Here is a 20254-nt window from a genome sequence, read left to right on the forward strand (position 1 = left end):
AATATTTAATAAAATACTTTATTTAAAACATACTGAATATGGAGTATAATGGTATTTGCACAACATGTTCCTTTTATTTTATAAATAAAACATCTAAAAACATTTATACTCAACAGACAGTGAAACCAGTCAATGGTTTATTTAGTCTTCTTGCCTTTGCCTTTTTTGGCCTTCTTGCTTTTGCCCTTGTTCTTTAAGGCTTTTCGAGTACTGTAGCCTCTCCACCAGGCTTGGGCCAAAATAGCAGCTTTGGTCTTGAGCTCCAGCTCCACCATCTCCTCCCTTCTCTTCTCCTCTGCCAGACGACGCTTCTCCTGGATCTGGTTGTGCTCCACTTCTAGGACAGAGAAGGGTTTGTCCAGCTCCCTCAGCTCCTCCATCTCCCTTTCCTGCTCCATTTCATTTGACTCCAGGTTGGCCTGAGACAGGTGATGGTGGCAGTAATGGTGTTGAGGGGTGAAAGGATGGAGAAGAGAGAGAGACAGAGACAGTAGTGGATAGTTAAAAGTAGTGAAGACAAATATGAAATAACTGGTAACTACTTTGATAACTGATTCATCATTACAGTTGTTTAATCAAACAAAAATGGCAAATTTTCTTGTTTCAGCTATTACTGTGACTTTATAATGTAATCTTTTTTACTTTAAAATCGTATTAATTACTTTTACTAATTTTACTAATACTTTTTGGCACTTTGTGTTTGTCTGAGTTTGTACCTGGACTTCTTGTATTTTACTGTCAAAAGTCTGGAGCAAGTATTCAATTTCTGTCACCACCTTTTCAATTTCCTGCCAAGGGAAAAAAACAGCAACAGTGATATGGGTTTTAATGAAAATTAAATGTGTTGGTACATTTACTGTGAAATGTTAGATACATTAAACTTACCTCTTGGATTACTCTCTCTGCCTGCCCGTCTTCAAGGGTCAAACTGTTGAGCTGACTGTTCAGTTGATCGATCTCCTGTTGTATACTGGCGTGCTTCATCTTCGCTGACTTGATATGTGCCTGGCACTGCTTGTCAGCAAGAAGTGATATATCCGCTTCTTGTCTGTTATTCTCTCTCAGAGCACTCTGCAATTTTTCAATTTCAACATTTGTCTGAGAAATCTGGGATACAAACAGAAAAAAAGGAGAGGTGAGATATATTGGCTTAAATTTCAAATCCTTGTTTTTTTTCTGGCTGCTTCTACGCATAAGGGAAACTGAACTCTTGTAAGTGAGGGTCTCTTTTTCAACATCCAATTTAGTGCCTCACCTCTGCATCTACTTCCTTAATGGCTGCAGTGCCTTCTTCTTCCAGTAAAATCACGTGTGCCAGATCCTGGGCAGGGAATGAAGACACCTGCTCGTGGGAAATCAGCTGTAGCACCTCCTTTTGCGGACTGGTCACCAACTTTTCCACCACATGGCTGTGAAACTTCTCAAGCCCTCTAATTAGTATGGCCTCACTCTCCCCTACTTCCACACCTGGCTCTGACCTCAGGCCAGAAATTGCATCTGGATAGTCTCGGAAAAGCCTGAGCAGATCCCTGACAGAGTTCTTGATGTCCCTCTGAAGCTGAGCTTTTAATCTCACCCTTGCTTCCCCAACTCTCTCTCCCTGTCCCCCATCTGACTCCTGCTTGAGACCTACTAGTGTCTCCAGTCTTTCACCTAATATTCGGTGCTTTTCAAGCGCCCTAGTCAGCTCCTTATCCATAACACTGGTACTGTTTAGAAGGACAGCAGGCAGAGTGGCTGCAATCTCAGCTTGTCTGATACAGTTTTCCAATATGCTTGAGATGCGTTGAGCCTCAGGAGAGAGCAGCTTCTTCAGTGACAGCTCATGGTTCTGTAGAGCGTCTTTTGATTGAGTCTTTGCCAGCAGTGTTGCTCCCTTTGTAGACATACTGACACTGGATGGTGAGAACACAATTGCCATAAGAGAAAATTAGTGTTGTCAAATGTTTACTTGAACATACAGTGTTTCTCTTACAATATCCTCATACTTTACTCGGTTTCCAGTATGCCTTGTAGTTTAGTTTCATACAAATGCTTCTAGGTGCCTTTTCATGAACCACTATAGCCTGAAAAAGTAAAACTATGTAATACAGGCTAATGTTAGCCTTAGGTCATTGGTCCATAGCATTAGCATCTACATTTCACAACTCTGGTAACTATACATTGGCACATTAACTACATTGGTCATTAGTTAGTTAACTATCCATGACAGTGTTAGCAGTCAACGCTAGGTTATGTAATGTTAATTAAGTGAGCATTAGCAGTTTGCATGTGTTAAATTAGCTAGACAACATGTCATTACACTAAGTTGCTTAGTTTTTTTTATTCTTACAGTTTATTAAATTGGTTTCTAGATTTTTTAGGAAGATGGCAGTAGATCTACTTACTTTAGCTTGTATTGGTTTAGGTGTAGGCCTAAGTTATATTTTTATACTTTTAAGTTAGCGTATCGACTCGTGGGTTGTCAAGCAGAAGATGGTGTTTTCGTTCTTTGACTCCGTTGCTAAGAGACCACAACAGCGGGCGACAGTGTCTTTTTTTTTTTTAAACTTTATTTACAACAATTGAACATTACAAATTCTCGTAGGAATATTGAACTTGCATTTTTCTCAAACAATAAACGCACAAAAAAGAGGAAAATAAATAAATAAATAAATACGGTAAGGGTATATTTACAGTAATTAAAAATTAGAAATTTATTTAATTAATATTATAAATAAAACAATCATACATGTACTGGTGAAAATAAATGTATTTATAAGACCCCTTCAGCAATTCACACACTAAACCCATATGACAGCAGAGCCAACCCAGTGCTACAAACCTTTCATCTTGGTCAAAATACTAGAAACTGTGGCATAGTTTGACAGACTTTTTGCATTCTTGTATAAATCAATCTGGAAATCCATCGGTAGACTCACAAGTCTGATTGTCTGGTGGCGAGACTAATCCATCGGTAAAAAAAAAAAAAAAAAAGAAAAAGAAAAGAAAAGAAAAGAAAAATTCTTCTACAATGTAGATTGCAGAATCTGTCTTGAGAGATATAGAGATAGAGAGAGGTATAAACTGATATTTGTGAAGAAGGAAAAAAATCTTTATTTTATTTCTAAACCAAGTTAGTGAGGGTTTCTAATTTTTCCATGTACATGAATAAATGTAATTTTTACCCATGATTATGATGATGTTGAACAGTTGATGAGATTATTTTTGTAAATAAGACTTTGGTATGCGTCAAACTGTGTGATATTTCCCATTTTAATACTTAGCCAGTCATTCCTATTTTGCCACACTGTAGTGAGAGCGGGTGACAGTATCACATAATGCAGATAGATAGATAGATAGATAGATAGATAGATAGATAGATAGATAGATAGATAGATAGATAGATAGATAGAAAAGTTACTAATTCATTTAAATATTTCATAAGTATACAAATACAAATAAACAATAAACGAGACAGCCTTCAATTAATGGGTTTTACACTACATCATTATCTTGAACGTGCTTTTATTTTGAAAATGTGTCACCGTTACTCGGCCTGCCGTCAGTCGCTCCAGTGTCGCAAATGTTTGTTGATGCAGCTGTACTCTGCAGAGCTTTTGTAGTACCGTTATCAAGTATCAGGCACTGTTGCTTGCACAAATGTTAATCTAGATAGAGAACTGATGTTCTTGGTTGTCGGTTAAATGTTATCAGAGCACGCACAACATCTGTTATCCAGCGGAGAGCCTTGTGTGCGGTGAAGATGCCGTGATGGACACAGATGGACACGGAGGGACAGTCTCAGCCTGTTAGCCTGACTGACAGTGAACCAGTTGATTTCGGTGACAGATGCCGTCTGTGACAGGACAAAGACCGAGCCTACAACCGACAGGCCCCGACCGCTACGCACAACTAGAAAGCCGCTAGTTCCTGTTTGCATGTCTCACAGGAGACATTTAACCTCGTAGTTAGCGCTCATCTTATCTCAGTTAGCGCAGCACCAAAAGTACTCGGTTTGTTTGCTAACAACTAGCGTTAACTGCGAGCACCGAAGATGTGCAGTTGTCTCACGGTTTGCGGAACAATCCGCAGACTTATTTAGCAAGTGTGTAGCTAGGATTAAGTGTAATTGAACGTTAGCTAATCAAGGCTGGTTGCAGCCTGTTTATCTGTCAGTAGTAGTATGGAGTCTGACGACGATGTGCCTCTCATCTTAACCTGGGACGAAGCAAATAGCGGTCTGCTCAACGAGGAGACTGAGAGAGGAGACGAAAGTAAGTTCATGCTGTCACATATTCACACTCAGCCATAATGGAGTTATGGAAACTGCATGCATGTCTAGGTCTGTGCATTGAAGCATTCAGATAAACACAAGAAGTTTGTGCTCTGTACAATTAAAGCAAAAATCCACGTGAGCAAATACACACAGTTGAATATAACTTAAACGAATGCAGTCTAGTATTACAGGGTAACACCACCTAAATTAAGAAATCCAATATGTTATTTCCATGGCCTAGGAAAGTCCAATATGTATTTATAAATATAAACTACTCTCTCTCAAAGCTCGAAACCAGAGAAGTAAGTCTCAAACCCTTTGATGTCATCAAGTACAAAGTCTGGAGCTGGTGCATGGACAATGAATGAGCGTTATCCTGTTGTAGTGTTCTCAGCCCTGAAACTGAAAGTGTACCCATATACACAGATCAGTCCCCTGGGTGCTATCAGTGTCATCTATAACCTTTTTCTCAATTCATTGTCTATGGAGCAGCTCCAGACTTTTTACTTGATAACATCACAAGTTTGAGTTTTAGCATTCTAGTTTTGGATTTGGGAGAAAGGTTGATCATGTTTACTCACATTTGGACTGTCTTAGACCACAGGAATAACATGTATGAATTTTAAAAATGGGCGTAGTTCCTCTTTAACAGCCTTGCAATAAATGTGTTAAATATGTTAAAGTCAAATTAGAGGATCTAGTTTGTGGTGCTGTTGTTGCATTGTGTTCTTCTGATAGGTGTTTCTAACCTTTTTCACCTTAGTATTTAGAACATGTGCATTTGTACCCCTCAATAAATACATGAAAGTAGCAGAGGATATTTACTTTGGCAAAATTAAAGACATTTACACCAGACAAGTGATGCAGACAAGGCACAAATTTGGTGCATAAAAATTCACCAGTATACAGGAAATTAAGTGTTTGGTGCTCAGAATTTTTGGACAAAGGACCCCTACTTTCATATTTTCCAATTATTTTCTCTCTCTTTTCAAATTTTCCAATTTTCTTTCATACGTGACCCTCAAATGTTGAAATGAAACCTGCGCCCTTGTAAATGAGGTGGACAAGATATTACATTCAACATCACAGCCAACTACAGCCCCTACAATTGAATTAAATTGAATCAGCACTTCCTTAAAACAGCTTAGGAGTACCAAATACACTGGAAACTGAATGTAGCCTGGTTGATTCGGTGCACAGGAAGACAGAGATGTAAATTCTCATTAAGCCATGCTGTAGCTCACAGAAAGGTTTGTTTTTTAAGTTTTTCTTACACGAGTAGTGATCATCCGTTTGTGGCTCCATTATGTATTGCTTTAAATAAATATTTATAGTATTGTACAGTGTTATTATAGAAAATTTCATAGAGCGTTTGTATATATTATTACAGCCGTATATTTTGTGATATGAAGTTAATGCTCTTCTACTTACCAGATGTGCGTATGCGCAGTCTGAAGCCACTGAATGTTGTTGACAGTCAGCTGCATACATGCTGCACGTCCAGGCCACACTGCTTTAATGGAGAGCAGAGATTGTCCACCAGGCTCTGAGATCACGTGTGTGTGTGTGCACAGTACCTATGGTTATCCATGCATCCACTCAACATAGTAATCCTGCTGCCTTTGTATTCCTCACATATAAGCTACAAAATGACCCGTCTGAGAAACTGCTGCCTCAGCAGACCAGTGCACCCCTCAGCCCCTCCCTGCTGCTCATGGGCCGCATGTGTGTGTTGTGTGTGTGAATGTCTGCAGCCCGTGTGTACGTGTGTCTGAGTGTGTGAGAGTACAGGGTCATTTTCTCTGGCTCTGGAGGTGAACAGGAAGAGAAGAGGAGTTTTTTTTCCCTCAGGATATTTGGGAGTGGTAGACAAGGAGGAAGTATCACACTGTTCTTGCTGATTGCTGTTGGGACTTTCTGGAAAGAGAGGGAGTTTGAACCTGGACACTGGGAAAGAAGGCTGCATTGTATCACCTCAGTGACGAATCACATGCTTGGATTGAAGTGTGGAGTCCAGTTTTGCTGCTGGTGGTCAGGAACCTTCAGATCACTTCAAAAGCAGATTTTATTCGTCCTGTGAGAAACGGTCATGGGTGCTGAGCCTGTTTATGTTTCTGTGAGCCTGAACCCACCGTGTTTTTGAGTGGGAGCTCTGAACATGTTATTGTGCTGAAACAAATGAGGGGTTGGAGTGGCGCACAGCAGACACAGAGCATACTCCTGTCAGGATAACAGCCAGGCTGCCGCTGGACTGGAATTTGATCTTCACCCTTCAGCTCAATCTGCTGCTGTCACGGTGGACAGGAACAGTGTGTGACTGCGTCTCAGAGACTCATATGGTCTCCACTGCATTTTATTCCGAGGAGTCAGCCTGAAGCAGAAACATGTGATGTACAGTACGTGGGAAGAGCGCCCAGATATGCTCAACTATGCAGCTGCTGAAAAACACATAGAGGGACCACTTATTCAAGACAAAAACTGTGATTTACATTTATGAAGGATCCTGTTTGAAACCGTAATACCAGGTTATTAGAGAATACTTGACTTGAGAGTTGATCTGGATTTCATCTTTATCAGTTGTACTTTTAAGTTCATTTTGAGGAAAGTACTTTTTCTTAAACCTGCACCATCTGTGTCATTTAAAAGAAAGTTATTACCTAACTCTGTAGTATGTCCTATAATGGTATACTGCATTCTCAGTGTTATTAGATATCTAGATGTCGTCCCTGTCTTTTGAAGTTAGTCACTCTCCGTCTCGTAGCGATGGGATTTAATTTTATTGGTCTCATGTCTGTATCCTGTCTGTGGCAGGAAGGAGAAGTAATCGACAATGTGACATCAGTGCAAACACGGCACTTTCTCACTGACTGGGTTTAAAGTTCAAACTCTGTGGCAAAGGCAGGAGGCTATAATGTGTGCAAGTGTTTAAGTCACTGTCACTGGTCACAGTATCTCCCATCAGGGCGACCATTAGAGACGCTTTTTTGCCAAAATAAGCAATTGACTGTCAAAGAAGCGCTGAGCTTCTTAAGCATTACAAATAGTTTTGAATGGTGTTCTGTCTCCAGTGTCACTTTGATCCCCGAGCTTGGCCTGAATATTCCTGGATCTGTAAGGACTCGCATCCGGACTGTGTTTCTGGAGTTTGCATCAGGCCAGAGTGGAATGTTTGGCCGTCTGTACCTCCAGATGTGTGTGGATGCTGGAGCAAGACCAGCACACTGTGAATGACTCACTCACACATACACACACTTGTGCTGTGGACGTCAGGGATCTTGATTCACTCTCACAGCTGGAGCACACAAAATCCAAACTGATCAATGGAGTGCATATGTGTACAGGCAGCTGGATCCCATGAAGATCCGATTCACAACGGGAGTCCGGTCGTGATCTCCTCCTATGCCTTACAGTTAGAACTAGACTGCACTGGTAGGCCCATACCCCTCTATGTATGGTGTGTGTGTGTGTGTGTGTGTTTGACTCGTATACATATAGATAAAGGTGGAAATTAAAAGGACAGCAGTAAGTTGTTCTTTTCCACATACGGGCTGTATTAATACATTGACACCTGCATGTTTTCTTCCAGATGGAGGAGGAGGTAATTATGACATAGTGAACAACGCTGTGATCTCAACACCTGGCCCACAAAACCACAGAGTCCAAAATGTGTCCTTACGGCAGAGCTGGGAGATGAACTACCAAGAGGCAGCCATCTACCTGCAGGTACTCAGACAGTGGACTGTGGCATGTGTTAGTTACTGAGCGTACAGGGCAGCTGAGTAAACATGGTCATATGATGGTTTTTATTACATCCTCTACACTGTATAATTACCTGTAGGTGGTTAAACTTTGTGCTCTTTCAGTGGGTCTATATTTACATCATGAACAGCTACTAGAAGTAATAAATCAGATATGATACAAGAAAATGATGCACATATGGAATTTATTGGTTGATAATCAGTCATTATCTGCTTATTGATAATACAAGAACACTTAGTTGCACAGTTCTTGTGTAATGATGTTAAAGGTATTTGTATTTTTTATTCTACATTCATTTTTTCTTACCAAAACGCATTGTGTATTTGGCTGATTTTCAACTAGCTTTGTATCGTAACAACGTATGTGTTAATAAACTGTGGTAAACTTCCCTCCATAGATCTCCCACCTCTACTCACAGCAAAACTCTGCCAGATGACACAAAATGTGTTATCCAGTGAAGTTTTGCTTTCGCTGTTAGGCAGTTCCTCAAACTACAGGCTGTACGTCTATGTTTTCTTTTTGCCTGCCACCACGTACACAAAGACTAAAGAAGTGGATCAAAAGACAGATCTGCCTTGCTTTCTCTTTAAAACTAACTAAAACCTAACTCTGATCAAACAGGATAGGCAGCCCTGATCAAATCTAAACCAAAATCATGTGACTGTACTGCCTGTTTCTCATCTAAAATGTTTTTTAGAAACATATTTTAGGGGGTGACCTCTTACCTCACCCTGCAGTGTTTGCCCTATATAGCCTGAGTTCTTTGCAGTGGCCTGAATTCAGTTCTAACCTTTGGCTCTTTGCTGCATGTCATTGCCTTCTCTCTCCCACCTTTCCTGTCCATCTTCAGCTGTACTATCAGTAAAGGCTAAAAACCACCCAAAAGATAATCATTAAAAAAAAGAAACATATTTAGTGCCTTGTTGAGCTGTAGTAGTGAGAGTTTGTGAACAGTGGGCGCCATACTGTGTCCTGCATTTTAAAGTGGAGGCTGAAAAAAATGAGTTCAAATATAAAACTAAGCAGCACTGATCAAATGTAAACCAAGATTCTTTTACTGTGCTGCCTATTTCTCACCTCAAACGCTCTCACAAAGATGTTGTAGCTTGCTGTTAAACTGTAATACCAGACTGTTTGTTACCAGCCAGCCACTAGTGTATCAAACGGACGAGTTTGCAATGCCACAACCCTTTTTTTCTGTTTTCTCGGGTCATGTAGCACCAATGTTAAAAGTATTTGCATCTTTCTACTGCATAGACACCCTAAAAAAGACCATCTTTCCAGCAGTGAAATACTTGGTTAAGGCTGATGATGTGTTGAATGCATTTCCTTCCTCATTTGCAAAGCCTATTTTTAAAAAGACTATAAATTGAGCATTGTCATGTTTGCAAGCTTTCCGTATTGTTCCTCACTGCCTTTGTTGGCGCAGCACTATCCTCCTTTGCACATTACCTCTACCAACTGGAGATCAGTGGCATAGCATGGAACTGGCAGCAGAAATGTTTGTGCCGCTGACATTCTTGTGTACATACATGTGCGTCGCTGTGTTTGTGCATGATGAAAACAAAATAAGGGCTCATTGAGAGCTACTTTCGGTGAAAAATTCCACAGGGTAGAAGAAGGTATAACTTTGTAGACAGATAACATTAAGCGCACTTAAAGAAGTATTTCACTGCTGGAAAGACAGTCTCTTCATCAAAGTGGGCTGTCCATGCAGTAAAAAGACAAAAGTACTTCTGAAATTGATGCTACATGACCAGAGAAAACAAGGCTAATCAATAAAGGCTGTGACACGCTCTTTGACCACATGGGAGTTATGGGGTATGACACATGTGCAATGTAATTGGAGCTGAGATGTTTGAGGGTTACAGCACACAGCGCTACACATAACAGAACAGTGTCTGCTCAGGTGCTCTTAGGGTGCTCTAGTTTTAGCCTCTGTGGGTGTCCTCGGCCAGACAGAACTGTTTGAGTGCGCTGGAATGATAGTGGCCAATATACAATAGAGTGTGCTGATATAGAAAGCATCCGTTTATGGTCTTTATTTAAGGACTTTTCAATATTCATTTTACAGTGAAACAGTAAGCTAAGATAAGTTTCTGAAAACATTTAAAGGTGAGAAATAGGCAGCACAGTAACAGAATCTTGGTTTATAAAGGCTTACACTGTGATTTGTATGTGTTCTCATGCAGGAAGGGGAGAACAATGATAAGTTCTTCACCCATCCTCGAAACCCAAAGGCGCTGGCAGCTTACCTTTTTGCACACAACCACTTGTTCTACATGATGGAGCTGCTTACAGGCCTGCTGCTGATGATGCTGTCGCTGTGTGAAGCTCCCGCTGTGCCCTCGCTGCGCCTGGATGTCTATGTGAGTGAACGTACACACACAAACATAAGTTAAAAACACACAGGTTCCTGTAAAAGCACCTGTGTATTTGATACCCTTGCAGGTCCATGCCACTCTGGAGCTGCTGGCTTTGGTTATGGTGGCATTTGAGCTATGCATGAAACTCCGCTGGTTAGGGTTCCACACCTTCATACGACACAAGAGGACCATGGTGAAGGTAACTGACCTATGATGGGTACTTCCTGATGGCATAATAGTCACTTCAGCATGCTGGATGCTCGCTCTTGTAGGGTCTGGTCCACTGAGGGAAGGCTGTCACCCTGCTGTTTGCAGGCACCATGTCATAGGCTGGGTTTAGTTTCTGCTACTGCAAATTGTTCATGTCTCTCTTCTCCTTTTGCAGACCTGTGTGTTGCTGCTACAGTTCGTGGAGGCCATAGTGGTTCTGATAAGACAGACGTCTCACGTGAGAGTGACCAGAGCTCTCAGACCAATATTCCTGGTGGACTGTAGATACTGTGGTGCTGTGCGCAGGTACATACTGACCTAAACAAACACACACAGGCCCCTGTTTACACCTGGTATTAACAAGCCTCCTGGATGATTGAATCACAAGTAGAGAGCTCAAGTACAGGTTTGAGTGCACCCAATGAGTCCTTTTAGATCTGATCGTTCAGAGCAGATTTGCAAGTGGTCTGGGCTGCACATTCTTTCAGCAGTGTGTACGCTAATGTGTCCTGGGCCACATCCTCTACTTAGTGTGTGCGAGTCCACGAGAGATCCACAATCTCCTGCAGTCTGTTACCTTAAGGCAAATGAATAAATTGGCACTTGAGTGTGAATGTAGCACAGCAAACCTTCTGCTTGTTAAAAACAACAGTGCATTCAGTCTTTGCAAACGATAAGGATTTACATGTTCATTTGCATGTAGAGCAGGGAAGTGAGATCTGATCACAAGCAACACATTTGGAGATGCATTCTAATACCAGGTGTGGACAGGCAGCCTGTGATCAGATGTTAAACAGGCTCACAGATTCAGTTAGGTCAGTGTCATGGTCAAACAGAATTTCCAGCCTCCTTAATTGAAAAGTTTTCATAACAACCCACACCAAATGCTGTTTATAAAGTGGAAGACACAAGAGAGAAAAAAGGGGAAGGACCATACAGAGCATTCCTGAAGTTCTCAGACTCCAAATGTAATTAGTTTCATATAAAAGAAAAACAGTGACACTTGCAAAGCCAAACAAAGTCTTGCAAGCTCAGTTAGATTTGCACTCCCTTTGAAAACATCCATTGTGATGTCTCTGACAGTGTCTCAGAGAACTAGAGTCTGAATGAAAAGAAAAAAAGTCATTGTAAAAGATCTTTCAGAGATGACATTTACTGCTCACTGATGGTTCGTTGAATGTAGCTACTTTGTGGATTTATTACTTCAAAGTTAATGTACCACTGATTAACTGTTAAACGCAATCATCACTGACATTCTCTCATCCAATCAGAAACTTGCGTCAGATCTTCCAGTCCCTCCCGCCTTTTATTGACATCCTCCTACTGCTGCTCTTCTTCATGGTTATATTTGCTATCTTGGGTAAGAAGTCTTATTATTTTTATTGTATATCAAAGGGATAGTTTACATTAATTGAAGTTGGGTTGTATGAGGTACTTATCATTAGTTTGTGTATTACATATAGTAGATGTCGGTCAGCATGCCCCCAGACTGGAAAAGCGGCAGGAGCGCCACCATGGCAGCTAAGCAATGTGCCGCTGTGGATGGGGGTGTGCCAACTGACATCTAGTGTATGTAATACACTGACTATAGATAACTACCTCATTCAACCCTACTATAAAAGACCCGAACTATCCCTTTAAAGGCTATTATTTCTTTTCTGCCCTCTATGTAAAATTATAAAATACCCCGAGGTAAATCATCTGCTGTCTTTAGATGGAACAGGGTTTCTGGTACTCTGTTCGCTTGACTATCCTATTGTCTCATCCCAGGTTTCTGCCTCTTCTCTCCGAACAGTGCTGACCCGGTACGTCGACTCTTTAGTGACAGACATTTGTTTGCAATTTACATAAGTTTGGGGGATTTTTGTGTCTGTAGTGGTCAGATTTCCTGATTCCTGTCTCCTCTCACCGCAGTACTTCAGCACTCTGGAGAACAGCCTCGTCAGTCTGTTTGTGCTGCTGACCACAGCAAAGTAAGTACAGTGGTACACATAGTACTGTTGAGCTTTCCGTTTCATCTGCACACACATGCCATGCAAGCAGTACTTCCTACTTTCAGGAGAGTTCCCTCAACGACATGTGTGTTCAGGCTGATTGCACAGTTTCTAGTGTGTATCTCATGACTTGTGTATATTTTGCTTTGTTCTTTCTTGTAGTTTCCCAGATGTGATGATGCCATCGTACTCCAAGAACCGCTGGTCCTGTGTTTTCTTCATTGTTTACCTCTCCATAGAGCTCTACTTCATCATGAACCTGGTACAGACAGCCTTGTTTCCACCACTTCTAACATTTCAGTCTTATTAAAAATAGACATGACTTCCTTTTACTTGGTCACTCATCAGCTTCACTTATCTTTCCCCCTCCAGCTCCTGGCAGTGGTGTTCGACACGTTTAATGACGTCGAAAAGATGAAGTTTAAATCTCTTTTACTTCATAAACGCTCTGCTATTGACCACGCCTTTCAGCTGTTAGTCAGCCGACAGGTACGACCTCACAGTTCCATCCAGTGTAATATATATTTGGTACAAATTATTTATCTGATATTAAGCGCTCATGGCCACTGTGTTTTGTCTGTGTTGCTGTTGTCTTGTCTCCAGAGGCCGATGGGCGTGTCGCTGAAACAGTTTGATGGTCTGATGCGATTTTACAGACCACGGATGTCTGCAAGAGACCGCTTCCTCACATATAAAGCTCTTAACACCTCAGGGGCTCCGATGCTCAGGTAACTGCCTAACACACACCTTCTTTTTTTTAAAAGATATTTTTTGAGGCATTTTTAACTTTATTTGATAGGACAGACAAGTGTGAAAGGAGGAGAGAGAGAGGGAGTGACATGCAGCAAAGGGCCACAGCGGCCCGGGTTCGACTCCAGCCTGTGGCCCTTTGCTGCATGTCACTCCCTCTCTCTCTCCTTGTACATGGGGTGCCTGCTCTACCACTAAGCCACCGACGCCCCAACACACACCTTCTTAAGTTATAATCCCTCTGCATTTAATTGCATTGTTACATTTTCCGTCTGCTCTCCGACAGTCTGCAGGACTTTTATAAGTTCTATGAAGTCACTGGCCTTAAATGGAAGGTAAGTAGCCTTACATTTGTACTCTGTAGTTATGATCCCCTCTATTTTGTGTCCTTTTGATGTACATATACTGCACATGTGTGTGCTGTTTAGGCAAGACGCAGTGGAGAACATTGGTTTGATGACCTTCCCCACACAACCTTCCTCATTTTCAAAGGCAAGTTCTCTTTTTCTGTTCTTCTGTTCATTAGACTAACAGGGTTCTTGTGGATTTTTAAAAAGTCTTGAAAGTTTTGTTTTTTGTAGAATTAGTCTGAAATTTAATTCCAAGTGGCATCAAAAAGTCTTTGAGAGTCTTAAATCTACTTGCTTTAAGCTGTAGGCACCCTGGATCGAACAAACCCAACTACCCAGTCCTTATTCTCAGCGCTTTCTTTCTACTTTAACAGGCATCAACCTGCTTGTGAAGTCGAAGGCCTTCCAGTATGCCATGTGTAAGTGCAATCCTTTACATTCTCCCAGCTGTCCCTGGAGATACAGAAGGAGAGTCTCTCAATCGTAAACCATTTTAACCTTTTCTCGTGGCTGCAGATGCGGTGGTGGCCATAAACGGTGTGTGGATCCTCGTGGAGACGTACACGTACAATAGTAAGATCTCTCCTGATGACATAAACACATGTGACTGAAGTAAAGTGTTTTACACTACAGATCTCTCACCTTACTGTCCTCATGCAGGTGGATTTTCCTGGTCCAGATTGGTTCCCTGGAGTTACATTGTTTTTCTGACCAGTGAGTAGAAAATCATCATGTGCTGCAAAACATAGAGGGTGTCAAGAATTAATGGTTTTTACATGCACTAATAACAGTATTGACTCTGCCTTTGTCCTTTCACTTTTAGTTTATGGTGTAGAGGTGTTATTGAAAATAACTGGTTTGGGGCCAATGGCTTATTTCAGCTCTGGGTGGAATCTGTGAGTAATAATTTGGATCCTCGGCCGATTGATTCACATATTGAAAGAGTACTGAATCCGAAACTTCTCACTTGTAGACAGGTTATACCAAGCACCACAGTGAGAATGAAGACTGCATAAAGTCATTGACACTGTTTGAGTCTAGGGCTGTACCAAATAGTTTGAAGCCTCATTTATAACATTCAAATTCTAAATCAATATTTGAATAATGCCCCTTTTTTAATGTCTGTTTATTCTCTTCAAACTTGCTATTTCTGCACAGTTGCAAGAGGCTAATCCACAACAGTTTTTATCTGATGAAATATCCTGCTTCAATCCACATTTGTTGGCGTTTAGACTTTCAAAAGCAGCATTTTCACTGCGGTCAAAAAAAAAAAGTTTGTTCTCCTGCTTTCTGCACACAAAGTTAGGCACACATCTGTATTTATGGGGCAGTCTGACATCACCATAAATTACACTTATTTATTAAAGGTCCAGTGTGTAGGATTTGGAGTGATATATTGGCAGAAATGGAATTAAAGTTATAATGATTTTTTTTTTTGCCCTTTTGCTGTTAATAGACAGGATAGTATTAAGTGTTACTGTATAGAGGGGAGAGAAAGGAAGGATGACTCGCACCAAGGGCTGCAGGCTGGAATCAAACCCACTGCCCCTGCAGCGAGGACATTGCCTTTGTACATGGGATGCCTGCTCTACCCACTGAGCTACTGGATGCCCTGGAATTAAATGTAATAAGAATGTTTTCATTAGGGTATAATCACCAGAAAAAAAACAATCGTTGTGTCTTTGTTACTTTAGGATGAGACATTTATATCTACTGAGGTTTCTATAGTAGCCCAGAAAGGACAGACCAAACACTGTTAGCATTTTTGCATTTTCGGTCCAGCTACTGTAGCTCTTCTACCTGCTTGGCACACAGGAGGAGCTTCAGTTGGTGGCTAGATGCCACTAAATCCTACATACTAGACCTTTAAAGCAAGTTGATTTAATAAAAAAAAGACTAACTTGTTTAATCCGATGAATCACTTTATTTAAATTGAGGATTTTGTTGGAGGATTAAAAAAAGGGTGATGACATCATAAAATAAGATATTAGGAGCTTCACTCAAAAACCTCAATAAAAACTTCAAATGTAAGAACAAAAATTTCAGTTCAGCCCTAATCAAGTCTGTGCATTTGGATTCAGTACTCTCATCAAAGCTTAAGTGATTTTAAAGTATGTGCTGTTTTGTTCAAACACAACTAAATTTTATTTCAGCATGTTCTCAAACACTGGCTCTGTGTTTTTGGTATGCTCGTCTGTCCAGGTTTGACTTCTCAGTGACAGTGTTTGCCTTCCTCGGCCTGATCGCTCTTGCCTTCGATATGGAGCCTTTTTACTTTATTGTAGTTCTTAGACCACTTCAGCTGCTCCGGTACGCTTTTATTTAGTACTCTAAAGAGCATAATGTACATCTGCTTTTATCACATATTGTCTTTAATGTTAAAATGTCGGTCCCTTGTCTTTGACAGGTTGTTTAAGATAAAGCAGAGGTATCGTAATGTGTTGGACACCATGTTTGAGCTCTTCCCCAGGATGGCAAGTCTGGGGCTGACCTTGATCATCTTCTACTACTCCTTTGCAATTGTTGGGATGGAGTTCTTTGCAGATGTGGTTTACCCCAACTGTTGCAAGTGAGTCAAGGATGTATTTTCATTGAAGTGGAAATAGACAAGATTTTACTTTAACTTATCATTGTGAAGTAAATGTTGATTGCACAATGTATCAGCTATAGAATATGGTTCCCTATAAGCCTCACTTTCACTATGCAATTCTGTTTGCCACTGGGTATGATCTGTCTGAGAAAGAAAAGGTTCGATTTACGGTACAAAGGAAGTGCGTCAACTATTGTGCATCCAAAACAGGAAGCGGGTAATGCTTTTGTTTTCCCTGTTAGCTATCGGTAGCTATCCCCACTTACCGAATCAGTGTAGGTTCTTTGCAGTTGCTGTTCCCAGTAGCGGACATGGCAGACAGTGGAACAACCAAAGTCACTCTGGAAAACAAAATGCAATCTGTCCTGTGTTGGTGGTAGTTGCTGAAAAGGAAAGTGATCTGGTTGTATTTGTGACAGCAACGCCAACGAGAGGGAAGTGGAAAAGTTGCCTGTTTCCACTTCAACTCTGGTCTCCTGCATTTTCTTATGTTTACTTCACTCCATTGATTTTTTTTGTCCCCTCAGCACCAGCACAGTGGCAGAGTCCTACAGACTGAGGAACATCACCGATGGCAACAGAACAGTGTTGGAAGAAGGCTACTATTATCTCAATAACTTCAACAACATCCTCAGCAGCTTCGGTAACTCCTCTCATTTTTTAAAGGATAAGAAATATATTCTGTATTTTTATTATTGTCAACAAATCCGTTAAACAACCAAAACCAATCATGTGTAAAGTGCCGTCCACACTAAGAACACTAACTATAGAAATTGTACTAACTCCAGTGGATGGGGGAGTCCATGGCACAACTCTAAAGACGGTGGCCAATGATACTGTTAGAATCACTTTATGAGCGACTTGCTGAACGATAGGATAGCATTTTCCAAAGCTGCAGCATGCGCTTGGTGCCACTGTTGACAGAACATGATCATTCATCAGCGTGGATGCTCATGTTGCTGTTGTTATAGTTATCGTTCTTGGTGTGGATGGCCTTCCAATCCATCGCTTTCTGACTTCCCCAGCTTGTATGTGGGTCTCAACGTCCTATTTGTTTCTACTGAAGATGGAAATATGGTATTGAATATATTGTCTTTAAAAGTCTGAATAATTTCCTAAAATAGCTGGGCACTGCAGGTTTTAGAAAACGTTACTCCAACAGTAGTAAATCATATATTTGTTGAGGACTATTTTACTGTTTTTTAATTTGTGTATTCTTTCTTTTTTTTTTTTTGTTTTTCTTCAGTGACTCTGTTTGAACTGACTGTGGTCAATAACTGGTACATTACCATGGTAGGTTCAAGTCATTTATCTGTGGTCTTCCATCAGTCAGTGGTCAGTGGGTGTCACTGTTTCACTGCATCACTGCTGTCATGTTTACTCCCCCACAGGAAGGAGTAACCTCAATGACCACCCACTGGAGCCGGCTCTACTTCATGACCTTTTACATAGTTACCATGGTGAGGCCTGTGTAGTATTATGTGTTTGTGTTGTCTGCGCTGCATATTTGCCCTAATGCTGTTAATGTGCACGTGTGATATTTTATCTATCCAGGTGGTGATGACCATCATTGTGGCGTTCATTTTGGATGCATTTGTGTTCCGCATGAACTACAGCCGCAAGAACCGGGAACCAGTAGAAAACCCGGAGGGTGAGACAGTGTGTGTGTGTGTGTGTGTTTACGTGCGTGTGTGGATATTGTGTATACATTTACTGAACGCACAGCATCTCAAACAAGTCTTGAATATTTGCAGCATTCACTGAACAGATAAATGGATAAAATGCCTATTTGATTAATATTTAGCTGCCAGGACAGTTTGAAGTGTGAATTAGCATTCAGTGAGTCATTTTAATGTGTGTGTGTGTCCACACTCCAGATGAGAACGGAATAGTTTTTGAAGTAGAGGTGAGTCGTGATGAAGCGCTGGCCACTCTGGAGCTGTACAAACAGACTTGCCCAGGACTGTCTTCCCTCAGCTCTCTACAGGGAGTCCTCCAGACTATGGACAGGGGAGGGGTAAGAAAACACACATACACATACACTAAAGAAACTTTTAGGCCACAATCACACTTGAACCTTTTCATTTAAAACTGCATTTTAAAATGAAAACCATTTGGTTCACACGAGTTTTTAGAAACGTTTCAGGAATAATCTCTGTCCATAGTAACACGCCTGAAAACGCATATTATGACCATTCACGTACACTGAGCATGCATGTGCCAGTGGGAACAGGAAGCAGATTGTCTTCTCTGCTGTTGGTTACTTAGTTACAGAAAATACCACGCAGGTGGCAAAAGTTTGAAACGTCCTAAGTGTTTAAAAAATGACGATACCAGTGCCCTTAAAGTGATACTGATACCAAAAGAGTACTTCATTCCACACCTTTTGTTTTTTACTTCACTCAATACCATGTGAATAGAAGCACTCAGTTGCATAGAATGCCACCAGATCCCAGAGGTGTGTAGTATAGCCATACCTTTGAACGTTTTGGTGGCATCTCGGCATGCTGAACTGCCAACTCTGTCACATACCCTGCGCCTAATTTCACTACACCAGAAACTGTAAGTGTTGTAGCTACTGTGGAAGTGGGTCAATCACACAGTGCATTAAATCGAAGAAGGCTTGCAGTGATTGCCTGTGAGCAATACCATACAAATAGTCATTTTTCCTAGATCTTTGTGGGAGTTTTGATACTCCTTAGTGCTGGGTTATTTCAGGGGATTGCGCAAAGCTATCAAGCACTGATACCCAGTCCCAGTCGTGACTGGTAAGACCTTATCGGGAAGGAAAAGTGGGTGTCTCTGTCACTGTTTTTAAAGTCTCCATTTTCGAGCATCCAGACTAAAATACAACCCCAGAGTTTACAAACGAAAACGGGGTCAACAGCGTTTTCAAAGGTCTGTTTTAGGGGTTCTAAAACCCTGCAGTAGTGTGGATGCTAGACGTAAACGCAGCAGTAATTCTACATTTTAAAACAAAAACATTTCAGTGTCGATAAAGCCTTAGTCCTCTGCCCTTCAAACAAAGTCCCATTAACTAGCTTTCCCTCCTGCTTTGGTGTGTACAGCACTTGTCTCTGGTGTACCTCGGTCGCAGATCTAGGACAAAGAGTGACCTCAGCATGAAAATGTATGAGGAGGAGATACAGGTAAGAAACTGAGAAAAAAAGTCCTGAATACCGTGACAGTCGGTCTGTTGTTATCTCCTCACTGTCTCTACATCTCATTCCAGCACGAGTGGTATGCAGAGTATTCAAGGGAAAACCTGCCTGAGCAAGACCAAAGCGTGGAGCGGGAACTGGACAGTCCCGTCTCTGTCCCGTCTTCCTTCCCAGAGCCTCAGCTTAACTCACAGACTGGACCTCACAGTGTCAACTAATGCACAGCTCGCAAGCCGTAAATACACAGCACCATCTCAGCGTTTTTAAATGCAAAGAAACCCCTGTCACTCCAGGTCTTCTCCAGTTCCCCCACGCTCCCCGTTTGTCACAGTGGGAAACAAGTCCGGGACCTTTTTGGACTGATGTCAGAGTGAGATGAGTTAATGACGATTCCTTGTGGGAGGCGTCACCACAGAAAGACAGACAGACGGCAGAGCAGGTCTGTTGCCCGACCAGTAAAGCGGGAGCATTGCCCTCTTTTGGCCTTTTCAAAGACTGCAGCCAATATTACCAGGGAGCCTGTACTCCTACAGTACGTTGTGTATGTATACTGCTGTAGGCCTTTTGTGACCTCTTGTAATTCCTGTAGTACTTAAACCTGATGCCTTAGTTAAATGGCTCATCTGATCAGTATTAACAGACACTACATCTAAGACCAAAAGTATAAACACTCCTTTAAGCTAAACCCAACAAAACAATTACGCTGTATCTCCTGACTAATGTCTCAACAGATTCAAAGTATTTTACTTTTATATAACTTCTTATTCTGTAATGTATTTGAGTTAGTTAAGAAGGGATTTTAATAAACTGTTCGAA

The 20254-nt window shown here is 41.3% G+C and overlaps 2 protein-coding genes across 4 annotated transcripts; one reads left to right on the forward strand and one right to left on the reverse strand.

Moving 5' to 3' along the window:
* Nucleotides 1-38: 38 nt before the first annotated feature.
* Nucleotides 39-5900, reverse strand: iqcd (IQ motif containing D). 2 transcript variants are annotated; one of them, XM_049578307.1, is made up of 5 exons: nucleotides 5690-5900; nucleotides 1256-1895; nucleotides 886-1107; nucleotides 717-788; nucleotides 39-419 (listed from the first exon to the last, which is right to left on the reverse strand). In XM_049578307.1, the coding sequence occupies exons 1-5, from the start codon at nucleotides 5743-5745 to the stop codon at nucleotides 138-140; spliced, it is 1272 nt and encodes a 423-aa protein (XP_049434264.1). In that variant the 5' UTR covers nucleotides 5746-5900; the 3' UTR covers nucleotides 39-137. The 2 variants fall into 2 exon arrangements, with proteins under 2 accessions (XP_049434264.1, XP_049434265.1); XM_049578308.1 differs by lacking the exon at nucleotides 5690-5900 and adding an exon at nucleotides 2388-2524.
* tpcn1 (two pore segment channel 1) lies at nucleotides 3565-20229 on the forward strand. Of its 2 annotated transcripts, none has more exons than XM_049578304.1 (26): nucleotides 3565-4256; nucleotides 7845-7981; nucleotides 10210-10386; nucleotides 10469-10582; nucleotides 10769-10899; nucleotides 11865-11953; nucleotides 12364-12398; nucleotides 12508-12566; nucleotides 12750-12849; nucleotides 12960-13076; nucleotides 13191-13315; nucleotides 13624-13672; nucleotides 13766-13829; nucleotides 14062-14106; nucleotides 14204-14260; nucleotides 14348-14401; nucleotides 14511-14583; nucleotides 15890-15997; nucleotides 16095-16256; nucleotides 16805-16920; nucleotides 17524-17570; nucleotides 17669-17737; nucleotides 17832-17928; nucleotides 18155-18294; nucleotides 19346-19426; nucleotides 19510-20229. In XM_049578304.1, the coding sequence occupies exons 1-26, from the start codon at nucleotides 4166-4168 to the stop codon at nucleotides 19654-19656; spliced, it is 2484 nt and encodes an 827-aa protein (XP_049434261.1). In that variant the 5' UTR covers nucleotides 3565-4165; the 3' UTR covers nucleotides 19657-20229. The 2 variants fall into 2 exon arrangements, with proteins under 2 accessions (XP_049434261.1, XP_049434260.1); XM_049578303.1 differs by lacking the exon at nucleotides 3565-4256 and adding an exon at nucleotides 6165-7687.
* Nucleotides 20230-20254: the final 25 nt, after the last annotated feature.

Source organism: Epinephelus fuscoguttatus, linkage group LG6 (assembly GCF_011397635.1).
Source record: "Epinephelus fuscoguttatus linkage group LG6, E.fuscoguttatus.final_Chr_v1".
In the NCBI taxonomy this organism is placed as follows: Eukaryota; Metazoa; Chordata; class Actinopteri; order Perciformes; family Serranidae; genus Epinephelus; species Epinephelus fuscoguttatus.

Bases quoted from the DNA above. Each gene is read 5' to 3' on its own strand.
- tpcn1 (XM_049578303.1), top strand. From the start codon at position 7,579: ATGGAGTGCATATGTGTACAGGCAGCTGGATCCCATGAAGATCCGATT. The intron at 7,688-7,844 runs GTAGGCCCATAC...GTTTTCTTCCAG, and splicing joins GTTAGAACTAGACTGCACTG to ATGGAGGAGGAGGTAATTAT. The intron at 11,954-12,363 runs GTAAGAAGTCTT...GTCTCATCCCAG, and splicing joins GGTTATATTTGCTATCTTGG to GTTTCTGCCTCTTCTCTCCG.
- iqcd (XM_049578307.1), bottom strand. From the start codon at position 5,745: ATGCAGCTGACTGTCAACAACATTCAGTGGCTTCAGACTGCGCATACG. The intron at 1,896-5,689 runs GTAAGTAGAAGA...CTCACCATCCAG, and splicing joins ACTGCGCATACGCACATCTG to TGTCAGTATGTCTACAAAGG. The intron at 1,108-1,255 runs GTGAGGCACTAA...TTTGTATCCCAG, and splicing joins TTAAGGAAGTAGATGCAGAG to ATTTCTCAGACAAATGTTGA.